General features: G+C 32.5%; 1 protein-coding gene across 2 annotated transcripts in view; it reads right to left on the minus strand.

Annotated features, from left to right (window-relative positions):
- The window catches only part of mol (dual oxidase maturation factor 1 mol), a 273,695-nt gene that overhangs the window by 3,958 nt on the left and 245,348 nt on the right, over positions 1–24,389 (minus strand). For both annotated transcript variants that reach the window (XM_088225100.1, XM_088225099.1), the window contains 3 exons: positions 18,364–18,586; positions 3,271–3,482; positions 1,734–1,926 (listed from right to left, as the gene is read on the minus strand). In XM_088225100.1, coding sequence (XP_088081226.1) covers positions 1,734–1,926; positions 3,271–3,482; positions 18,364–18,586 — 628 coding nt within the window. The remainder of the gene's footprint in view (positions 1–1,733; positions 1,927–3,270; positions 3,483–18,363; positions 18,587–24,389) is intronic.

Below are 24,389 nucleotides of genomic sequence, written 5' to 3' on the forward strand. Positions count from 1 at the left end.
TGTATATTAGTTCAAACTTAAATTGTATACAGATATAAATATGAAAATAACATATGTAAATCAATTAGAGTAGGAACCTATAATAGAAAAAAAATTGTAAAGAAAACCAGAGCATCAGAAATCCAAAGAAGAAAGAGAAGCAACAAAGTTTTTGCCGTTCAAATTAAATTTTTATATCAAAATCTAATTAATTCATTTTACCAAAATAATGTTACAAAAAAAATAATATTTAATAATTAGGACAACATGTTAGACCAGGAACCCTTGAGCCAATGGTTTGACATTATTATGGAATAATGGTCTCCAATAGCAAGAATATTTCCCTTTTAAACATAGTTCAGATCGACATAATATGTGAAAATGCTCAATGGTAAAATTTTTTTTTTCCATATTTATTTTGATATGCTAATGTATTTGGACGGGACAATTCGCATAGATAATGTTTTAGCAAAAGTTATAAAACTTGTTTATGTATTTAATACCGTAAGAAACATTCTTGACAAAAAAAACTTTAAATCAAGTATACTCTACTCAATGTGTCAAACCATTATAGATTACGGAATAATTTCATGAGGTGGAGCCAGCAAAAGTACTATGCATACCTTGGAAATAGCACAAAAGTATGTACTCATGGCTCTGCTCGGGGTCCCTATCAGAACACCCACAACGGAGGTGTTTGAACGAGTAGGTGTTCTGGACGTCAGGCAACTGTATGCTAGGGCACTTCTCGTTCACACACAAAAAATGGTGGGAGTAAATATAATACAATCTATGAAACAAGATAAAAAAGAGACAACTATTCGTGCCACCTAAAATAACAACATAATTTGGTCAGAGGGGTCACATGTACCTTGCCCCCAAAATTTACAATACTCTACCTCTTGTTTTCAAATTTAATACAAATAAACAGAAATTCAAATTATTTGTTAAAAAATGGCTTCTGGATTTGGGTCACGAGGACTGCCTCAAGATGGTCACCCCACCAAAACAGTAGTCTATTTGAACTCGGAATTATTTTTGCATGTCTGCTATTTATATTTTATGTTTATATCCATACAGTGTTATTTGTTATTTTACATTTATTTATTATGTACTAGAACAAATAATGTAAATGGATGCCTCGACATGGGTTATGCCCAGTGAGGTGTTAATATAGAAAAGAAAAAATATAAAGTTTTATTTGAAATAAATAAAAAAAATATAAAACAATAACATTTGTTATACTATTTTTTTATATTTTTAAATTATGTGACTTCAAATGCACTTCCCAAGCACAAGAGCAGGTCTCTTTTTTGGGAATTTATAGCTTTAACTAAATAAAAGTCAAATAAACATGTATCATTTTAGGAAATCATTTTTTTTTCAATTACTCGTAGTTCAAGATAACTATATATTTTTTAGATGACTTTTATTCCTATTCTTAAAGATGAGGGTCGGTGCTCCATAAGCTTCTGATGTCACAGCTACCTGTGACGGGTCATGTATTAATTCTCGCTTTTCATGCTTGGGTCTTTGAAGAACCAGACTACTGAATGAAGGGCAAGGGTTTTCATATATTTTGCTAAATCTCCTCCTCCAAGCCTAAGTCCGACTATTGGCTATTAGGAAGGAATAGGCAGGTGCTCCATATCCTCAGGTTTACCAATGGTCCACCGAAGATGGGGTTTCTTTTGTTATAAATATATAAGTTGACTCTTGGTAAAAATTATTTCAAATGAAAGAAAATACATTACCTTAATATTCTCGAGCCCAAGCTTTGTTCATCTTTACTTCCACGTTTCTTGAATCTAGTGTCGTGGCTTTCTTCTATGATAACATGTCGGTCATACGGAGTATCGTAGTCCACTTCTATAACTGTAGAGAATCGGTGGGGATACATCCAGTCCACTATAGAGATGACACTTCCTACTAGTAGACACAAGCAACCTGTTAAAAAATACAAAAGAAATGAATCAACCACTCGTTTAATTAATTTGAAAATATCTAGAGCAATACCTTAAAACTAAAAACCGCTATAGCGTAATCACAAATTTATAAAAATAATAATAAAATTGGGCACATGAACAAGTTCTCGCTGTTTTTTCATTAAAAACTAATGGTTTATTAAGTATTTTCCATCGCTAGCGACTACTTTCTCCTATCTCTCTGGCAGCATACGAATTCCAACTCGAAAGAAAGACTCATCTTTTGAAATTAACAAATTACAACAGGGATGGAGAATACCTTAAATAAGGGAATATGGAAGTCATGGCATTTACAGGGCTTATGACCTGTCATTGGCTGGTTTAAGTGGCCACTTTACTCACTGTGTAACATTCACCATTTTGCCTATGTTTGAACATCCATATTTCTTCAATTCTTCGATTTGTTGATTTTAGTGAAGTCAAAGAGCTGAAACCTTTATTGTTGTGGAGAGATTCATCTGACTGAATTATTTCACATACTAGGCAATGCCTGAAAACAATTTTTAAATTTTTAAACTTCTTCTTGGACCAGTTGCTTTCATTACAATATTTGATTTTGTCCAAATGTTCGTAGACAAAAGACTGGATTTCATCCCCTCGGGGGTCATTAAGATTAACAAATTACAACAGGGATGGAGAATACCTTAAATAAGGGAATATGGAAGTCAAGGCATTTACAGGGCTTATGACCTGTCATTGGCTGGTTTAAGCCCTGAAGCCCTGTAAAAGGTATTTTGAGAACAGTATTTTGAGTTTGTCCAAATCTTCGTGGACAAGGCTGCATTCCTCTCCCTAGAGTCATGTATTAATTTATTTATTCATTTTTTGCAATATACCTATATGATATATTCAATTGTTGCCTAGTAGGTGAAATGATTCAGCCAGATAAATCACTAGCTTTTTAACTTCACAAAAATCCACAAATGGAAACTTGAAATAATATGGATAATCGAAAATACGCAGAATGGCGAATGTCACACAGTGTGAAATGTCATCACTTAAACGAGGCGATGACAGGTTAGAAATTATTTACTTATAAAATACGCGCTAAAAAAACATAAATGGCAATCTTTCATTCCAATTTTTTAGCATATTTATTTTGGTATTTTCCCATTTGTCGAAAAAGAGCGTTTTTTAGGGAGAATCTATTTTCATAAACGATGTCATCATCTCTAGTGGATGCTTATGTTGTGTTGTGAGGGTAAGTTGTGAAATATTTTGGTAAAAACCTGAGTAAATTAATCTTGATCTTTATGTATATTTGAATGATCACCCGGGCAGGTTAGAGCAAATATTTTAGCCTTACCCGCTAGTAAAACCAGCCAGAAACACCAGCCCAGGGAGAAAAAGAGGCGTCCCCCTTCCAGCGGCACGGACAGGGCCCTCGCTGGGAGCAGGGCCCAGTAGCCGAGCCCCGCGGCAAGCAGCCACGCCCCCGTAGTGACCATGAGGTAGCCCCCGTAGCGAGGAACCACGACAAGCAACAAGTTCATCAGCAGCCAAGATGCGAAGGACACCCTGAAAGACAAGAAAAATATTCAAATTTATTGATCAATCTGTGCTTTTTAAAAATATTTTCCAGTACCGGCGTTTAATTTCATACGATGACCTTCTTAAAAGCTCTATCATTAATCAATAAATATATCGCACATCCGAAAACTGAGTCATATAAAAATAACAAAATTTCAAAGAGAGCCTAAAAACTAAAATAATATCTTGTTCTAAAACCCGGTGTTTTTCAATTGGTTTAAAATTTTTTTTTGCTTAAAGCAATGCCGATATTTCGTACTTGAAAAAAAATTTAGATTGTCATTTAAAAAATATTCAAAATACGATACAGTTTTGGAAAAACGGCGTTCTAATAAAAGTATGTTAAAACGCCACAATTTGTTAACTTTTAAAGCTAGAATTTTGTTTATTTTTTAGCATACGAGAGATTTTTTAAGTAATTCGTTCTGTATCTTGTATCTGCAACTTGAAATCAGATTTTTGTTTTATGACTATATTTTATATAAATGTACAAAACAGCACAACTCCCAATTACAATGCACATATTATATGATTAGGTATTTACCAAAAAATGTTTTTTTTAAAAGTGCACAATAGATTATTAAGGTACGACATGTAGTCCATAGGGACAATAGTAAACAATGACGATTAAGTAACTAGTAATAGTTCTACATTATCTCTGGATTAAGTCACTAATACGTTTATGTAGTCTGTGATTAGTACTCATGTTGCTACATAGTTAGAGAGGATAAGTCTAAAATTGGTAATCCAGGATGGAAAAGATCCACCTCAATCATCAAGTATTAGTTGTTTTCCGGTTTTTTTAACAGTTTTACATATGATTTGACATTTAATCATCAGTGTGGCCATATATGAAGCAAAGTTTCGTCGCATTCAAAAATTGAAATCGCCAAATTAACCTCTTTCTAGGGGGTAAAGAGAGTTCCTGGAAAATGAACGACAAGAATAAGAATCGTCTATCAGAGAGGTAGGTATAGCTTACCGTACAGATGATCACCTGCTAAGTTTTTCAGCACAGGTGAAGTTTATGAATTTTCAAATAGCTGATATTATACCGCCTACCTTATTTGACATGAATCTTTGTCGTGATTTTTTAACACAATGAAGATTGTTATTTATCAATCGAGCGTAAAGATCTTATTACGAAACCTTGTCGTGTCGACGTTTTTAATAATGTAATGGACGAATTATATCCATTCCCTATATATTGATACTAATTTAACTATGGACATCGTGATTGCATTTAACGACAGAAGACCCAGTTACGTTGTTCGCTGTTGTTCAATATAGCCTTTACAAACGTAATTTGATAATATTGTGCAGGACAATTTATTATGATACAGCGTCTGTAATGCATTACCCGTAAAATTATGATTACAAAAGAGATGCAATCGAAATTGTACATCTTAGCGAAACAGTTTCTAAAAATTTGCTTTGCTTGAGGAATTAACATATTACAACAGAGATGAAAAACATTTTAAAGAAGGCAATATAGAAGTCTAGGCATCTACAGGGCTTATGACCTGTCATTGGCTGGTTTGAGTGGCAACTTTACACACTGTGTAACATTCACATTGTTGATAAATCCACCTGGTCCATGAAGAAGTATAGAAATTGAAAAAATAAAAAATTCATGCGTTGCCTAGTATGTAGGTGAAATAATACAATTAGATGAATCTCACTCGCATAAATAAAGGTTTCAACTCTTTAACTTCACAAACATCAACAGATGAAAAAATTGAAGTAATATAGATGTTCAAATATGGGCAGAATGGTAAATGTTACACAGTGTTTAAAGTGGCCACTCAAACCAGCCAATGACAGGTCATAAGACCTGTAGATGCCTAGACCTCTATATTGCCTTCTTTAAAATGTTCTTTATCTCTGTTGTAATATGTTAATGTTAATACCTCCCCAGGGAGTTGAATCCAGTCCTTGTCTACAAAAATTTGGACAAACTCAAAATATTGTTGCTTGAGGAAGTTTACTGGTATTTTTTTATTTGTTAATAGACTATTAAACTAAGTCAATTAAATAATAATAAAAAAACACATATCGTATTATCAGTGTTATGATTTTTTAAAGTTTTGAATTTTTGAAATTACTCCGCATGTGACATGAGAGCTTCTGTTCCGTTCATTCTCGGTCAGATCTGCCGATTGGTCCGTTGACGGTAAGTAAACCGGATATCCTTCCCAGCTCTCTTATTATTGGTTGATTCGTATGAACGAGTGGCGTCGTTCAAAATGGTTCGTTTTAGTTAAAATATTTTTTATAATTTTTTCGATACATTTATTCGGGGGAACCAAGGGACGCGAGATTGACGCAGGAGGAAGCGAAAGTGCTGACTGGCAATAGGACCTCCTGGGCCCCGATTACAATGGGAAGTTAACAGAGTTATTTTCGACTGTCTATAAAGAAAAACCGATATCTGTGTGCGAAAATGAGTATAGTTGCATAAACATTTAAAGTACATTCGTCGGTAAACTAAAATTGAAAAGGATTAGAAGAAAAAAAATATGCATATTCTGGTTTTCATACAAAAAACTTAATTGAATTTGTAAATAACATTGGGAATGTGGAAAAAAAAGAATAAATCATTCAGAAACTAGGAAATTTGTATTCGAAAATCTGAACGAACTCAAAAAAATATTTCTACCGATCTCAGATGTAGATTTAGTTGTATCAAGATCAAATCTGCTAATGTGTCTCGGTGAAAATTTTTCATGAGTTTTAAATTTTTTTGCCAAACATATTCAATAACAATTTAACGACGAAGATACTTTAAACCTTAATTTTACACATTTTCGTTCATTAATTTCGATATTACTTTATATGCGGTCGATGATAACTCTTGTATTTGCCACTGTAATCGGGGTCCTGCGCCGCAATTAAAAACGGTATCTTCATTGATATGTATCAAGACTGGATAAAGTAAAATCGATATTTATGTATGAAAAGGTGTATATTTGTGTGAAAATTCAAAGTATCTTGGTCGGTAACTTGTAATTGAACATGTTAGGATTAACAAATTACAACAGGGAATGAGAATACCTTAAATAAGGAAACATGGAAGTCTAGGCATTTACAGGGCTTATGACCTGTCAATGGCTGGTTTAAGTGGCCACTTTACATACTGTGTAACATTCACCATTTTGCCTATGCTTGAGCATTCATATTTCTTCAATTCTTCAATTTGTTGATTTTAGTGAAGTTAAAGAGCTGAAATCTTTATTGTTGTGAAGAGATTCATTTGACAGAGTTATTTTTACTTTTTTTTTTAGCACCACAACAGGCCAGGAGGCCTAATTACAGTGGTGAATTACATCACAGAGCACCCAGGCTTGAGAAAAATCACATTATATTTTTTTGTGTTCTCTCCAGGAATCGAACCCGGAACCTTCCGTGCGTGAGTCAAGCGTCTTGACCACTACACCACGGAGGCCGCCATACTAGGCAACGCCTGAAAACAATTTTCTAATATTTTTGAAACTTCTTGGACCGGTTGGTTTTATTACAATATTTGAGTTTGTCCAAATGTTTGTAGACAGCATGTTAGGGTAAAAACATTATAAACATGTTATATTTTTCATGGAGAATACTTATTTTTACTTTGTAGACCAAATTGAAAATAAATGTAAACTTTCTAATGTAATATAGGCAAAGGTCTCATTTTTTATTCCTTGAAGTATGACGTTTTTTGTGGTACATGTTATTTGGTCCAGCCCTTCAATTATTTATGTATTTATTTGCACCACAACAGGCCTCCTGGCCAACAGAAAATTCAAACGTAAGAGGAATCATATTTGAATTTAATAGGGTATTTTCACAAGTAAAGAATAACGTTCAAAATAGACTATATATTTAGAGCGGATTTTTACGATTCTAATGATATAACTATCGATGTATTAAAAACAAGTTTTCATTTATAATTATCAGGCTTAAAAATTGGCGCATACAAAACGGCCCGCGGTTGGCAAAACGTCATTTTGACGTCACGCGTTATGACTGCCGACTGCACTTCTAATAAACGTTGCGTACCGTTTGTCCCACAAGGCGCGAAACGTCTCGTTTTTGGGTAATTCAAAATATGCATATTTCAAACCTTTCTAGAACGACTTTTCTATCCGACGTTGCACGAAAAAAATATTAAGACCATTATCATCGTAATTTTTTGCTTATTTAAAAAAAATTAAAAAAACATGAAATACCCACGAGGGCGCCTCATATATTTTTTTATTATAATATATTATAATCGTTGTTATTTACGATAACTTTTTTGATTTTTCTTGTTCAATCGGTTATCTTTGAATTATCAAAACAAATTTTCCTTAAATACTTTGCCTTTACATGAGTAAGTACAAACCTACCTTTACCGATGTACCAACATTTCAACAGGCATAATCTGCCGGTCAAAAATAATCTTAGTTGCATAGGTAAATATAATTTTAAACTTTGAAGTAATACCTTAAATTAGTACCCGGTCAGCACCATGCGAAGATACTGATAAAAAGGTACTCGCAAAGTTTTGTTTTTAACCTAATAAAGCTCATCCAAAACAAAGTGAGGGTTATCACTTGAGCTCACCCAGGGCACTGCCGATTGAACAAACACCCCGCTAGAATGATCCTTTCCGAAACTTCTAGATGTAAGTTCTGCAAAGCAGATGAGGAAACACCTATACACATTCTGTGTGAATGTGATGATTTACATCATAAAAGAAACCTCATCCTCAGGGGACCACTGGTTAAACCTGAGGATGTTAAAAAGCTCGCCCCCTACCTAACAGCCCGATACTTTACGAATCTGGGCTTAGAGGGGGAGATTTAGCAAAATGTTAACTCTCGCCTTCCACACTGTAGCCAGGCTCTTTATAGACCTGGGCTTGATTGAAGGGCGAAAACTATTCACGGGAACCAGTCACAATAGATCTTCACAGGTCACAGTGACGTCAACAGCTTGCATAGCACTGAACCCCACCACTAAGGTCATCAAGTATAATACCGTAAATTATTGTTATAAAAATACGTATTTAGTTACCTTAAAAATTTCTATTTTGAGGTCATCTCAATTTTTAAATGACGCATTTTTTAGTGTTTTTAAAATTTCAAAACCGATTGATTTTGTTACTTTTCGAGCGTTTTACTAGACGTCTTAACACAATAAACTATTACCCACCTTTAGCCTAAACACTAAACCCCAAAGATTAATTAATACAGTAGTAAACGTAACCTTATTCACGCAGTTAGGTAAACTTTACTGGTATAAGCTAAATGTAGATGTTGTTATAATTTATAATTCAGTACTGTAATTGGTACCAAAATGATTTATGCAATCGTGTAATAAAGCCGATAAGTATTTATGGCCAGGACCATTATAGAGCGGTACAATTCAGACTAACTCGTGCAAATGGATAAATTATAATGCCCCCTACAACAGACTAAATTGCGGACTGTTCACTGTCCGATATCTAACAACCTACCAAGATATTGTTGAAGTTCCATAGTTTCAAATCATACCATAAAAATAAGCATTAACATTCCATCCGTATGGTAAATACTAGATACCTACCCGGATCGGTTTTTTATAAACACTTTTTTTCCCTAGCTTTAGGGTTTAGGATTTACAATCAGCAATTATTTAAAGTTTTTTGTCCGCCTTGTGGTGAAGTAGTTAGTATTTTACTACCGTAACATAATATGTGATCCCAGTTTCAATTACACTGGTCTACGTGAAAATCGGTTCTGAAATAATTCCTGCTGATTCTTATGTAAAATGATCTCCTGAATCCGAATATGGCGCCCGTTTTCCCCATTTCACCCACCTAATTTAATCACTTTTCGATAATTCGGAGGGATGAAAAGAATTGTTTTAGTCTTTACATTTCTTCTGAGGGGTAGAGAGATGAAAAGTTCTGAAATATGAATTTTGAATTTACAGCTGAAATAATCCTTTTCACCCTTCCAAATCAAATTCAAGGCCAGAAAATTACAATTGAAAAGTGATTAATAAATACGGGGGCTCCCCCGAAAACGGGGGTTACTTCCGGATTCAGGAAGTCATTTTACATAAGAATTAGTAGAAATGGTGTCAGGGCTAGAAAAGAAATTTTTTTTTGCAGACCATTGTAATTGTTATAATTCTCGTTAAGGATTTGAAATATTTTTCTGTAACTGTAATGCCACCGTGTCTAGAATGGAGTTGAAACATAAGATTGATCATATCGTTTACGTGTAATAAATTATCAATATACTCAGCAATTATAGACCATACGGTGTGGAGAGGGAAAAAAATGTATGAAACGTGTTTTTATTTTAAATAAGGTTCTATTGCAAAAAACAGTAAAAATATTAAGTTCTCGAATAAAATTTATCTAATTGCATAGCGAACAATGACGTAGTTTTGGCGATATTTAATAAGACAATTGTATTATCAGGAAAAGTATTACATTGATTGCGTTTTGTTAAAATTACTCAGAATTAATAAATTTAGTTTAATAACAAAAATAGACAAATTAACTACGCAAAAACAAGTTTTTAATTCACAAAAAGAAAACTGTTTCAAAATAGTACCTACATATAAAAAAATGTGTAAGTTATCAATTGTTCTTATCAAAGATTACAAGCAATATTGTTTTAATAACGCATCATTTAATATTCGCATTTTAATTACATGATTTTTTATTTATTTGACTATAGGACGCCATGCGCTATGCCTACCCACATGCGTTAAATACTTACCCCGATTAGGAAGTTGACAGAGTAATATTTTATTGCCTTTAACGCAAAATCGTTTTTTTTAGCAAAAATATGTTTTAAAAATTAAATTCAATTTTATTTAAAGCAATTAAAAAGTATTACGAAATGGAAAAAAATATTTATGAAGAAAAAAACATATCAAAATTTAAAATAATGGTCAAGACATATGTGATAAACAATTTATAAATTAAATATATTTTCAATGTTATTATTAGAACACACATAACAATATGTATGATATGTGTGCCCTACTTTAAGATTTAAATAAATAAAAAAAATAGAAATTCGAAGTATCTTTGTCGGTAACAATTAACCATGTTTTAAATAGAAAAATCATAAAAATTAATAAATTTTCCTACAAAATTTCGATTTTTACTTAAAAATAACATTGTGGAATTCCCAACGTAGCCTGGGGTGGTATTTTGAACGCCAAAGCGCACATAGAAAACGTATTTTTAACGCCTATTTACGTATTAAATACACGCTAACAGAGCGATCTCTTCGCTCGCAATTCCGTTCAGAATACTAGCCCTGTGGTGGTAATCTGAATCTCTTCTACCCCCTAGGGAGTGGTTAATTTACAATTCGAAAACGTCAAATGACGTATAAAACGAAAAAAAGGAAAAAACGAATACGGTTTGGTCAATTCCTCCAAATTAAGTATTTTGGGTAATGCTTAAGGTCGCAATAATGTTCTTAATAAGTCGTCCCAAAGTGGTCTTTACGGACCCCCAGGGGTCCCCGGGATCATTCAGGGGGTCCGTGGAAAATAAAATTTGATTTGGGGGTCCCTGAACAATTCAGGGGGTCCGCGCAAGGTTTGTTATAAAAGAAAAATAATATGCTCAGTGAGTAGAAAACTCTTTATGTGACTACTTAAAAACATTTGAATTCTCTATACAGCTTGACGATTCAACATCACCAGAAAACGAAGCTTTACTTTTAGCTTATGTGAGATTTAGAAAAGCAGAAAAAAAGTTCTCAAGAAATATTATTTGCTAAATGTTTTGAAACCGATACTAAAGGTGAAACGTTATTTACCGAATTAAAAATATTTTTCGATGAGCCACAAAAAAATAAACCGACTAGAAATTAGTGCTCGTGGGGATTTGCGGTTGCTACTCACAAACATAGAGCCGGACACTCATAACATCCCCTCAGGTTCATCCAAGTCATTATTTAAAAATAAAAAAAAATCAATAAATACTTCTTCAACAAAACGTTATATTTACATTTTATTTTTTACGTCATTATTTACCATTCAAGACATCAAATTTGAATTTGTGAATTTTCTATTATGCATTAATGTAGTTAGAGTCCGTGGGCATGTTTTGACTATGAAATTGGTCCGTGTAATTAATATTTATGTTTTGTATTTAATTAATTATTAATATCATCATGTTTTGTTTCACGTGTTTATATTTTTTTAATGTTTAATCATCAGTAAACGCACACAAAAATAAAAATTCTTAAATTAATCGCTCTTTTAATCATGAGTTATTCGCCAAGCATCGAAGTTGCGACCGAACTATTATCAAACGAGAAAATTGATCGGATAATTTATTCATCCTGGCCAAAATGATTTCTTTAAGTGAAAAACATTCAACAGGTACATAATTTTCACATGCATTGGTAATCGTGACTACAACACCATAAATTAACATTTATACTGATGCGTTTCTCTAATAATAAAATAAGTTTTATGCGATGCCATAAACGTTTATAAATTACGTAAAAAATAAAGGTAACATTTATTTATGGCGATCTTGATTATAAGCGGTATTAAAGTTTTATTGCCTATTTGTATGATCCCGGAAGTTTATTTTTATTTCTTGCTTGAATGACTAATTCCGCAGAGTTAATCATTTAAATTTACCGAACGGTTATTGATAGTTGTGTGGCAGACCACTATAAAAAATGGATAAACACGTGTTCGTTTTCCATCATTAGTTGTTACGATTTTTGATAATTTTTTTTTACGCTGAAATCGATTCTCACCGGAAGAACTCCTAATCGACAACTAGATCGTAAAAACTTGAGATTATCATAAAAATTAGTTTTTTTATTATATCTATGTAATGCGAATGTGATCGGTTATAGCAATTATTGCTATCTAAATTTAAATTTTATTGCTGTGCTTTATTGATAAAATTACAATACTTATTGCCAGTTTTTGGTATAGTTACCATAACTCTTCATAATGATTCATATTTTTTAAATTTTCTCCTGTATCGAGCTTATGGGCTTTGTAGGGATTTCGAATTTGTATCGTTGTTTTAATCTTTTTAGATTTGTTCAGATTTTTAAAGTCTTTTTAGGAAGTTTATTCAAATATTGTCTCGCTTGTTTTGACTTATGGAGCTTTTAATATGATTATGATAAAATTATAAATAAAATTATCAATGAAACTTCTTGGAACATATTGCCTCCTATAGATTAAAAAATGACTAATATAATTTTGCAACACCCTTAAACTCGCTTAACCATACTTTTGACAGCGAAAACAATATTAAATTACAACATTTTGAAAACAAAAGGAAAACATTAGATAAATTAGAATCATTAAAAATTAATAGAATCAAACTTAATGCAGTAATAATTAACCAGCAATTTGAATTATTGAACTTTCTTTTACTTAAACCATTTATTTAATATATAACTACGCTCCATTTGATTTAATTATTTACTACTAAAATAATATAATTAACATAAAATTAACTATCAAAATGAATAACTTCATTCCATAAACAATGTATTATCTAAGTATGTATCTTAAAATATTTCGTCATTCATCTATAGGTATGTAAACTTCCCTGTCAAAAATCAACTATTGTGCTAACTTTATCTGTTAAAATGTGTATTTCCTACTCGGTTGTATTTTACCATGTGTTCTTTTCCCACCTTTCAAATAATAAAAGCTTAGTCCCAATTTCGGTGTATATATTTATGTTTCTGTCCCCTGTTAAAATACTTATTTGATCTCATCTCCAAAATATGCTAAGAATAGTATGAACACTGTTAATGTTGTAAACAATTCACCAGTCTTGAAGATGCCTACTTAGGCGAAAACGCTCGTTGGTCAAAATAATAAAAAGTTAAACTAAACCAAGAAGTTTCATTGATAAGTTTATTTATAATTTTATCATAATCATTAACTTTGAAGTTTTATCAATAAATATCAACAAAAAAAATCAATATTACTTTTAATATGAATTTGATGTTTTCTGCTGCCCTTTTCAAAATCAAGGGATTTAAAAAAAAGCATGCAATGATCGAGCAATATTTTTGATATTTTTAACTTATAAATACAATGGTTTTATAACAAGAGAACTAAATAAATAAACAATCTACACCTCCCAACTCCCCCTGAGACAAAATTTAATCTAAGATGCAATAATTGATTGATAGAATTTACCAAAGAATTCAGTTGATAGGTTGTAAATTAATTTTTAGATTGAAAATTTTAAAAATAATTTTGAATGACACGTTAACAGAAGTAACCACTGTAGGTACAGTTCTCTTCGGTACATGTTTTCCTAGTAAGAGAAAAATAAATTTAAATCCAATTTATAAAAAGTTTCCGACACGAAAGTTGTAAATGAAGATATTACAACAGAGATGAAGAACATTTAAGAGAAGGTAATATAGAAGTCCGATGCCTGGACTTCTGTATTATCTTCTCTTAAATGTTTTTCATCTCTGTTGTAATATGTTAATATAAACAGCTCCCCAGAAAGTTGAATCCAGTTCTTGTCTACAAAAATATGGGCAAACTCAAAATACTGTTGATAAATCCACCTGGTCCACGAAGAAGTATAGAAATTGAAAAAAATATCATTTTCAGGCGTTGCCTAGTATGTAGATGAAATAATTCAATTAGACGAATCTCACCCGCATAAATAAAGGTTTCAGCTCTTTAACTTCACAAACATCAACAAATGAAAGAATTGAAGGAATATAGATGTCCAAATATGGGCAGAATGGTGAATGTTACACAGTGTGTAAAGTGGCCACTTAAACCAGCCATTGGACAGGTCATAAGCCCTGTATTGCCTTCTCTTAAATGTTCTTCATCTCTGTTGAAAAATGTTAATATAAACAGCTCCCCGGGGAGTTGAATCCAGTCCTTGTCTACAAAAATTTGGACAAACTGAAAACATTGTTGTAAATGAAGGCTTGTGAACGATAGATTATATCATGCAAAAAAAGTAAAAAATTACCTCAACACATCCCTTAAAAAACACAACGAATGCCTGATATTGATAAAATTAATCTTTCTTGGATTTTGTTTCCTGAAACTGGCGGGAATCAAACCCGCGACGCGAGTTTCACAGTTACCCGTCTAACCAACTGCGCCACGGCCCCTGTCATCGCTTGTAAATATTGATAGAACTTTCTAGCTTTTCATTAGATTTTTTTTATGTGCAATTTTTATATGAATATATAAGGTAATTTTTGTTCAGTTAACAACATTCCTGACAAGTAGGTCTTGTGATTTAGCGGATTTTTCTTTTTATTTAATTTTGAATGCTTGTTTCTTATTTTTTATATATGAAAAAGACGTGTAACACAAATTGCGAAACATACTAAGTGTAAATGTTTCCTTGACCGGGCGATTGTTGTGGATTTACCGCTAAATTTCTTCTTAAAAAAATTCAACAATATTATTGTTCCCTGTCTTTGGACGTTTGATTTATCTTATCTCTGAAAGGCTACTAAGACCTGTATTGCACACTCATTGAAGATATAAATCAAGTATTTTAATAAGCTTTATTTATGTGTGAGAACACGAGTTATTGAAAATGAATGCAAATCAAATGGTCTGTTCTACATTACGTTCCATCCTGTATTTCTATACGCGGCCTACAGACTTATCTGTCAATTTTGATTAACGTTCTACCAAGGAAGGGAATTAGCATAATGGAAACACAAATCATCGCATTTATTTTTTATTCGGTAAGTAATTATAGGTTTAGAAGGATAATTTGATGGAGGGCGAGGTATTTATGTAGGTCAAGCAAGTTTAAATTCACATTATAGCTTTAAAAAACCAAGAAAGAAAAAAAACTATTCTTAATAGCTGTGAAAACGTACAAAATATTTATTTATTTTACAAAAACAAACAGTCAACAATGATCGAATTACATAATAAAGATCGAAGTTTCTAAATAAAAATCATACAGAAAAAAATATGTTACATTTTTAAATGTGTGCGTGCGTATATATATATATATATAAATGTAAAAGGGGGTGTTTATGTGTATTTGTATGAAAGTAAGTGTAGAAGTGAGGGTGTGTGTATTTGTGTGAGAGTAAGTGTTCAAGGGTGTGTAAGCGTGAGCATCATTAAAAAGCTTCTAAAATGAAATTTTCTGCACATCTTGCATGGCAAACAACATTTTACTATTATCATAATTATTTTTCCGCAAGGTAATTTATAAACCACCAGCAGACCGACAGACGCTGTCTTGCCCGAACGTTGGCAAAGGACTTTTTATTGATAAGTAGGTACCTAGGTACTTGTTTATGGTTGAATTCCAAAACATTAAATGAATATTTTTTCAAATATGGCATTCTTTTTGCAAATGTCAAACTCGGGTCTTCTCTCATACAGAGGAGTGTACTTATGTAGTAATACGATTTTTAAAATGTATTGAATTTAATATTGTTTTAGTATTACCGAAAATCCAGTAAAAATAAATAAATGGGTAGAAGTTATGAGGAGTTTGAGAAAAAATCCTGATTAAGATCCACATAAAACAAATGTGTCGGTGGATATCAAAATTGGTTAAATTCAAAATTGGTAAAAAAAGATTTTTTGTGAAAACACAATTAAAAGTTTAGTTTTACATAGAATACTTATTTCAAAAATGGGAAAATCCAATATTATACCATGATAATTGTTGTCAGAAGTTTGATTTTATATCAAAAGGCAACATCCACTCAATAACACTCAATAACACTCAAATAACACAATGTCACTCAAAACGATTAGTTTTATTTATTTTTACTTCGTAAAAGTGACAACCCTGACACCGACATTCAATGACAGATTAGATCAAAACTGGTTAAATCCACGAATTAAATTGATCAAAACTAGTTAAATCCATTCCGATACATCAAAATGAGTAACATCCTAATTATATATAAGTTTTACACGGAAACTAAGTCTAATCGATCAAATCAAATAACGTAGAATACTTTCATTACCTACGTCAGACCTACATATAGTCTAAATAACAATTTAGTCGAATAGCAATAATCAGTTTTAGAAAAGTGTTCTTTGTGAAAAAATGCTTAGCCTGGATATATCTATTTTTGATGTTAACCGACACAAATGCTGTTTGTAAACATTCAAAAACAATTTTTTTTCATGCACAAAAAACAACACCTTTCCATTTTTTTGTAAATGCATTCTCCTCAAATACAACCCTGGTAGATCGATGAATAAAACATTTATGCTCCTTACTTTTTTTTGCATATAATATTGAAGATTTTAATATCTACGAACACGCACAGCGCAAAGATCTGTATTTCTCTGAAAACCGCACGTAAATCGGTTAAGCCGTTGAGGAGAAGTTCAGTGACATCACACGTACAGAGGAATTATATATATATAAAGATAATTAGTGTAAGTATCTACATAAAAATGAGATAAAATAATTTCCTTCACATCCTTAATAAATCGAGACCCTTAAAGGACATGAGATTTTTGCTCTAGCATTCCAGGTTCATGATCAAAATTCTACGAGTCCTGCGGATTATTTGACTTATTTTATTTTTTCAGGTCAGGAGGCCCAATTAGAGTGGTGAATTACATCACAAAACACCCAGGCTTGAGAAAAATAACATTTAATTTTTATGTTCTCACCGGGAATCGAACCCGGAACCTTCTGTGTGTGAGTCAAGCGTCTTGACCGCTACACCACGGAGGCCGCCAACTTAGGTCTAATGGTCCATTGTAGCGACAGTTAAAATGTCATTTGTTAACCAATTATTATTTAAAATAATGACAACTGAAGACATGAGTGGACTCAGTGGACCAAAGTGTTATGTGACAAAAACAAAAAGCATTGATAGCTAGTACAATTATTGATAATATAACACGTTCGTTCGCTCTCAAAACTGATTTTCTGATAATTTTTTATGGTTTAGAAGGGTTGATGTAAAAGGACTGTACACACAATTTTCATACATGTAAAAAATTGTATTTTCAAATATTTGCGACATAACAACTTCACCCACTTACGTCTTCAATTCTTTATTTTTGATCGAAAAATATTAGGCACCTCTTTTAGATAAATAAAGATCCAAGTCTTAAAATTGCAACCTTTACATATGTGGGTAAGATTCACCCGATCCCGAAAATCAACAGATGGAAAAATTAAATAAAAAAATGAATGTTTAAACATAAGAAAAATGGCAAGTATTAAAGGGTGTAAACCAGCCGATGCTAGGTTATTAAAGGGTGTAAAGTTATTAAACCAGCCGATGCTAGGTTATTAAAGGGTGTAAAGTTATTAAACCAGCCGATGCTAGGTTATTAAAGGGTGTAAAGTTATTAAACCAGCCGATGCTAGGTTATTAAAGGGTGTAAAGTTATTAAACCAGCCGATGCTAGGTTATTAAAGGGTGTAAAGTTATTAAACCAGCCGATACTAGGTTATTAATTGACTTTCATTTTCCATTCTCCAGAATAGATTCGGTCTCTGTTATAACATCATTCGAAAATAAACACCCACATAGTAAAATGATGCAAGTAGGTATTTGTCTACAAACTTTTGGACTTACTTAAAATATTGTTGATTAAGCTAACTGTTAGGTAGTGGGATCTTACATGGGTTGACCATGGGCACCTTTTATTTTCTTTTTTTTTTTATATATAAAATGAAATATTTTTGTTCTTATGATTAACCCAAATATGTTAATTTTGGGGCCATTTCAACGAGTTGCAAATGACAAACTATTAGAAAATGGGAATCAAGTTGTGGTAGAGCGCGGTTTGAACTTCAGACCTCTGATCCGTGAGTCCGCAACACTAGCCACGGGACTAGTACCCGATTGTAACCCTACTAAAAGTTTTCAGATTGTGTCGATTTCTCTGCACTTACCACAAGAGGATCCCGGCATAGTAGCCCGCAGCCCGGTACTGGCCTCCCCAGGCGAACCCCTCCAGACCCAGGGAGAAGTACTCCGCTACAGTGAGGATTGGAAACGGAAGACCACGCCGAAGTGCATCAGCGTAGGAGGACGCCATGGCGCCAGGCTCCAGCCACGTGAAACGCTCGTTGAAATCAATGTCTGATGGCGGGGTATAGTTGTAGCGGGGAACGGCTGAAAAAGATACGTTAATTTATTGAAATTAATTTTATATAAATGTTAAGTAAAAAATGAATTTATTTTAGCGGGCAGGAAAGAGTATCCGGGAAAGAATGCGCAGAATGTAGAATTTGGCGAGGAGTTTGGAAGGAGACAGCAAAAGGATTCAGATGAAGTGAAGAATAAAATCATGGGAGATTAGGGTCCAAAGGATATACGAGTATAATATTTTTTATGCGTTTCTTTAAAGTGAACCTAGAGGGTGCATTTTTCACATCAAGAGATAACTCGTTATTTTTTTTTTCATTTTCTCGGCTGTCTGATCATGATGCACACATAATTTTTCCGGGTTATTATGCTGTTTGTCGTTGGCACTCTTTTTCCGATGTTTCGTATCGCATTACAGCGTCCATCATCAAGATTGATGTTGACACACTTATCATGAATTAGTACTGCAACCACAGCGTATCTGGATTAATTTTATTACATAAATGGTAAGGTGATCAGTCTTACGTTTCAGATGCTAGTCCAGGAACAGTGAAATATTGCAATTTAGAACTAACGGGAAAACCAATATTTCAAAACCAGCGCACCAGGAATAGAACCTGAGAACTCAAGCATGGTAGGCAAATGCACCAACCTCTACACAACAATACAATATAATATACAATAACAGCATTAGTTACATATTCTATATTATAAGTTCTTTTTTAATATTTTTTTATAACAAGACTCACTTGGCCAATTTATATGACTAGTCAGTGAATATCCTTTACATAAAATATATGATTACACTATTTGTATGATAATAATTACTGCTAACTTAACTATAAGGAGCGAAATTTAAAAAAAATACACATCTTTCAAAAATTCCTACTACTACTACTACCACCACTATCACTACCACTACCGCTACCGCTACCGCTACCGCTACCGCTACCGCTACCGCTACCGCTACCGCTACCGCTACCGCTACCGCTACCGCTACCGCTACCGCTACCGCTACCGCTACCGCTACAGCTACCGCTACCGCTACCGCTACCGCTACAGCTACCGCTACCGCTACCGCTACCGCTACCACTACCGCTACCGCTACCACCACTATCACTACCACTACCACTACTACCACTATCACTACCACTACCACTACTACCACCACCAACACTACCACCCCCACCACCACCACTACCACCACGTCTCTTCGCCAGGACACCAATTAAAACAACATGCAAAACCTACTATACACCTTCAGCATAGTTGTTGCACAAAAATATGAAACCAACACGACAATGCATTTTAAAAAGCAACCGTTACATGCACTGAATAGGTTATGAACATATTTTATGTTGTGGGAGAAATAGTTTAAAAAAGAGGGAGGGGATGAAGGGAGGGGCGTGAGTTTGATATTTTTAGGGTGACCATTACAACGGAACATCATATTATGCTTATTTTTATTATTTGACTATTTTTTTATATTGAAAAGCAAAGAAGGATAAGCTGCCTTAAAAAATATATTATCGTATTCATATTAACTCCAATGCAATAATTTAATAATAATTATTATTCTAATGTATTTCAAACGGCAAGAACGTGCTTCACAGATTAATAAAACCCTGTCTTTATAATGTACATGGTAAGTACTATCGGCAAGTTGTCGGTTCTAACTGCATTATGAAATCGCTTTTAATTTCGCCATTTTCCAATCCAATTCATAATAAATTACTATTAATTATTCGGAGTGTTAAGGAAAGTGTTTCAGTTTTACTGCACAGAGCGATAATAATTAATTCACCTAACGAAACTTCCTAATGTAATTAAATTATTGCCGAGATCTTTCAGCCGACTTAATGGAAATTAAGCGAATACGTTTTATTTAAGGAAATACAAAAACGCTTCTAATTTTTCATGTTAGTGTGCCCATTCTACATATTAATTCATTTAAACAAAATGTTTTACCTCTAAATAAATACATCTGCTCTTAGATTGATTGTAATTTGTATATTTTCGGGGCTAGGGCCATTTTCAACGACATAACCATAATTTGCATAACAGAAAAGTACAATACTAACAACTGCGTATTATTTATAACTTACCACGCTTTATAAAATACTTCGAACTTATTCATTTATTTTTTTGGAACTATGCACAAAAACCATATTCCAATGATGATTTATTTAAAATAAACATTGGTTCGGCCAATATATTATTAAACAATATATATAATACACGTTATTATTATATTCAACGCTTTGTTCTAACCAAAATATATTTAAACGCCACAAACTCTCGAGATTTTATTACTGTGGTTTTGTTAAAATTGTTCAAAAATACCGAAAGTGCCGAAATTTAACTATTTATTATAAAACAATTTCTGTATGATACAGTGCTAGCTATCTACGTTAATTTCTAAATGAGAAAACTTCTTTATGTATTTATTAGATTAAGGAATATATTAACCATCGAAATATTAAAATCAATTTACTTTGCATTCGCCCAATCCATATTACAGTACGGAATAATCGGATGGGGTGGTGCTTTTAAAACAAATATTTTACCAGTTGAAAAAATAAAAAAACTTATTATTTAAAAAATTTGAGGTTTTAGATATAAAATTGTTATATAAAAATAATTGTTTGCTTCAAATACATAAACGTAAAATAAATAGTAGTATTTCTAGGTCTCAAAACATAAGTACGCGACCTAGAACAGGTGGTAATATCTTAATTCCTAAATCAAAAACAATTACTGCACAACATCATTATACTTACAGAGGAATATTTTCTTTAATGAAATGAACAACGATAGTAAAAAGTACAGTCAGGAATACAATATATTTATGAAAGAAGTAAAAAAATACATCTATAATTCTTCTTTATGTAACACTGATTGAAAACATCGTTAATATCTTTTTTGTAATTTAAATATGTTATTTTAAAAATATTATTGATTAAAATAAAAAAGTCTATTGTAAGACGTCACTCCTCATTGTGTGTACACAAGAATTGTTTATTTCTTTTACGTAATGAGAAACTTTAATGTAAATATATGTATTTGATTTTTGTAAAAAATTGTATTTAGTTGTAATATTGTATTTTAATTTGTTATTAATAAATAGTAAAAAAATAAAAGAATATATAAATGACTTTTTTTTTCAGTATCACATAAAATTACTTAAATATCAAAAGTAATACTCAAGTTTATCTGAAATCTTAATCAAAGTAAAATAACAATAATCAGAAATTTGAGCGGGAAACAAGCGTCTAATAATAACAAACAAAATTGACAAGAAGCGGATAGATCTAGATTTATGTATTGAATGTGCCAGACAATGTTACACAAACCATAAACCTGGGTGCGCCACCCGAACTTACTTTGAATCCACCTATCTTAGCCCACGCGCAAGGTACTACTAAAACAATGCATGATACCGATACGTCAATTTTTTCACTCCAGCTTTTGAATGGAAGGGGTTGCAAAATTGACAATTCTATAAGTAGTGAGCGTTTTAAAACGTGCCGGGGTGTCTCGCACCCGGGTTTTTTGACACCGGGTTAAGTTACTTTGTTTAAAAAAGGCAATTTAGACGTAGGCCGTTAAAGGTTCTGTCCTTTTTCGGGAAACTTTTTATCTTTTCCTTGTCTCCAATGTTTTGCAATCGTTTCAGCGAATTGATCATGTACAATCAATTTAATCCCAGTCAGTGAAGAATTCACTGCCCTCTTTTCTCAATTCAATGAAGTGCATATTATGTACTTTTTTTATTTATTTTTTTATTTATTGGGGATATCAACAGTAATATATGTAACAAAAATACAACAAATAAAATATACAGAGAATAAAACCAATGACAGATATCCACAGAAATACATTAAATACACGTACAATACATACTAGTGTGTTTGTGTGAGTGTAAGTGAGTGAGAGGGTGGGTGAGTGGGTGTTATATTGGAATGAGAGTGGACATGTGTGTAAATATTGCACAAGTGTCAAGTGTCGAAAATACAAATATATTAAAAATATTAAGAATTAGAGATAAAATATAATAAAATAAAATAAAATAAGATAAGATAAAATAAGACTTTATTATTGAAACTAAGTATAAGACAAAAAAGTATGTTTTAAGACGCGCATTTAAAATGTTATTTTTTAACAATCAAATGGATCAATAAGGGGAAAGTTCAAATTATATTCACTAACAAAACGTATAAGTGGAGAGTTCTGGGCATAGTTCGTACGAACTGCTGGCACGTGAAATAGAGAGCTCGACGTGTGACGGGTGCGGTAGCCGGGGACATTTAATGATAACTCCGACAAAAGAGCCGGACTATCAAGGCGTCCACTAAGTGGGTTACCTTCTTTCAGCACAAAGATGCTAAGGCTAGGAGCCGATAGGATAAAATTCTCCAATATGGTCAACTTATCAAATCACTTTCTCAGAGTCTTTTGAGAGAATTCAGAATAAGTTTCTTAGATATATTACTTTTAAGATGGGTTTTCCTAGAAAACAAATAAATTATAACAAAATTCTAGACTCTCTAAAATTAACTTAATTGCAAGAACGAAGAACATCAACAAATCTTACGACTTTATATAAAATAATAAAACCAATGTTTGATACCCCCGATCTACTGAAGTTGATTTCATTTTATGTACCTCCCAGGTTAAGGCAGAACATCTACAATATTTTATTGTCAAAATTTTCGAACGGTAGCTCAATATAACTCATCTATTTTTAGATAACAGAATACCGGGAACGAATATGCATCATATTTTGTTTTATTTAGTTTATCTCTGACTAACCTTAAAAAATAAAGTGACCAACATATTATTATCAAAAAGATCAAATCAACTTCAGGAGATCGGGTTAGAATAATTATAATTAGATTGATAAAAGTATTTTGTTATTTTATAATTAATTACAGATTTATTTCAATTAATTTATAATGTGTATAGTACGAGTATATTGACATTTCATACTCGATTTTTTAAATATTTTTATTTTCAAGCACTCTCTAAACTACATACATGTAAATGGCAGAAATGCCGTATGTAAATAAATATTAAAAAAATACAGAAAGCTCCTTCGGGCAGCTTTTCTCGTCAGGCAACGAACAATTTTACCGTGTATGTAAGACAATGTCTCCATTAACGCTTTGAGCACCGGCCGAATACACATAGAATTTACCCTGTGCCCGGCCCATTTTTGTGAAATTTCATGCTTTGTGAAGGGTTTCTTTAAGTGTCATAATTATGAAAATACTAGGTTTAATCAATTAAAACTTCTCATATTTATTTGAAACAATTTAAAAAGTATTTTTTGTATGATAGTTTGCCAACATTGGCCTTTATGGAGAGCCACATTGCAATATTCGCACATATACAGGGTCTCACTCCTTTTTTGTGTTTTGTATCCCGGAGCCGTGTAAACACGTGATTATAATAACCACGCAGTGTGTCCCGGTCCCGTGTATAATCACGTGTTTACACGGCTCCGGGATACACAGTTCAAAGGATTGTCAAGATATACTCAAAATATTGTTAGTGTTACATCTTTAGTGTTACATTTTTATTAATAGACTAGAAAGGGTCCAACAAATTTTTTTTAAGCAGGTCGACTACCGGTTAAACATTAACTTTTCTAATCATGCTGAAAGTATGCAGTACCATGGAATAAACTCTCTTAAAAATCGAAGAATAATATTGGACCAGTTATTTTTATTCAAATTAATAAATAATAAAATTGATTCTCCAAACCTTCTTGAAAGACTTCCATTCCGTGTGCCATCTAGACCGACAAGACAAAATCTTTTGTTTTACA

This window comes from Micrasema longulum, unplaced genomic scaffold, assembly GCF_059751315.1.
Source record: "Micrasema longulum isolate JH-2025_06_02 unplaced genomic scaffold, ASM5975131v1 h1tg000331l, whole genome shotgun sequence".
NCBI lineage: Eukaryota > Metazoa > Arthropoda > Insecta > Trichoptera > Brachycentridae > Micrasema > Micrasema longulum.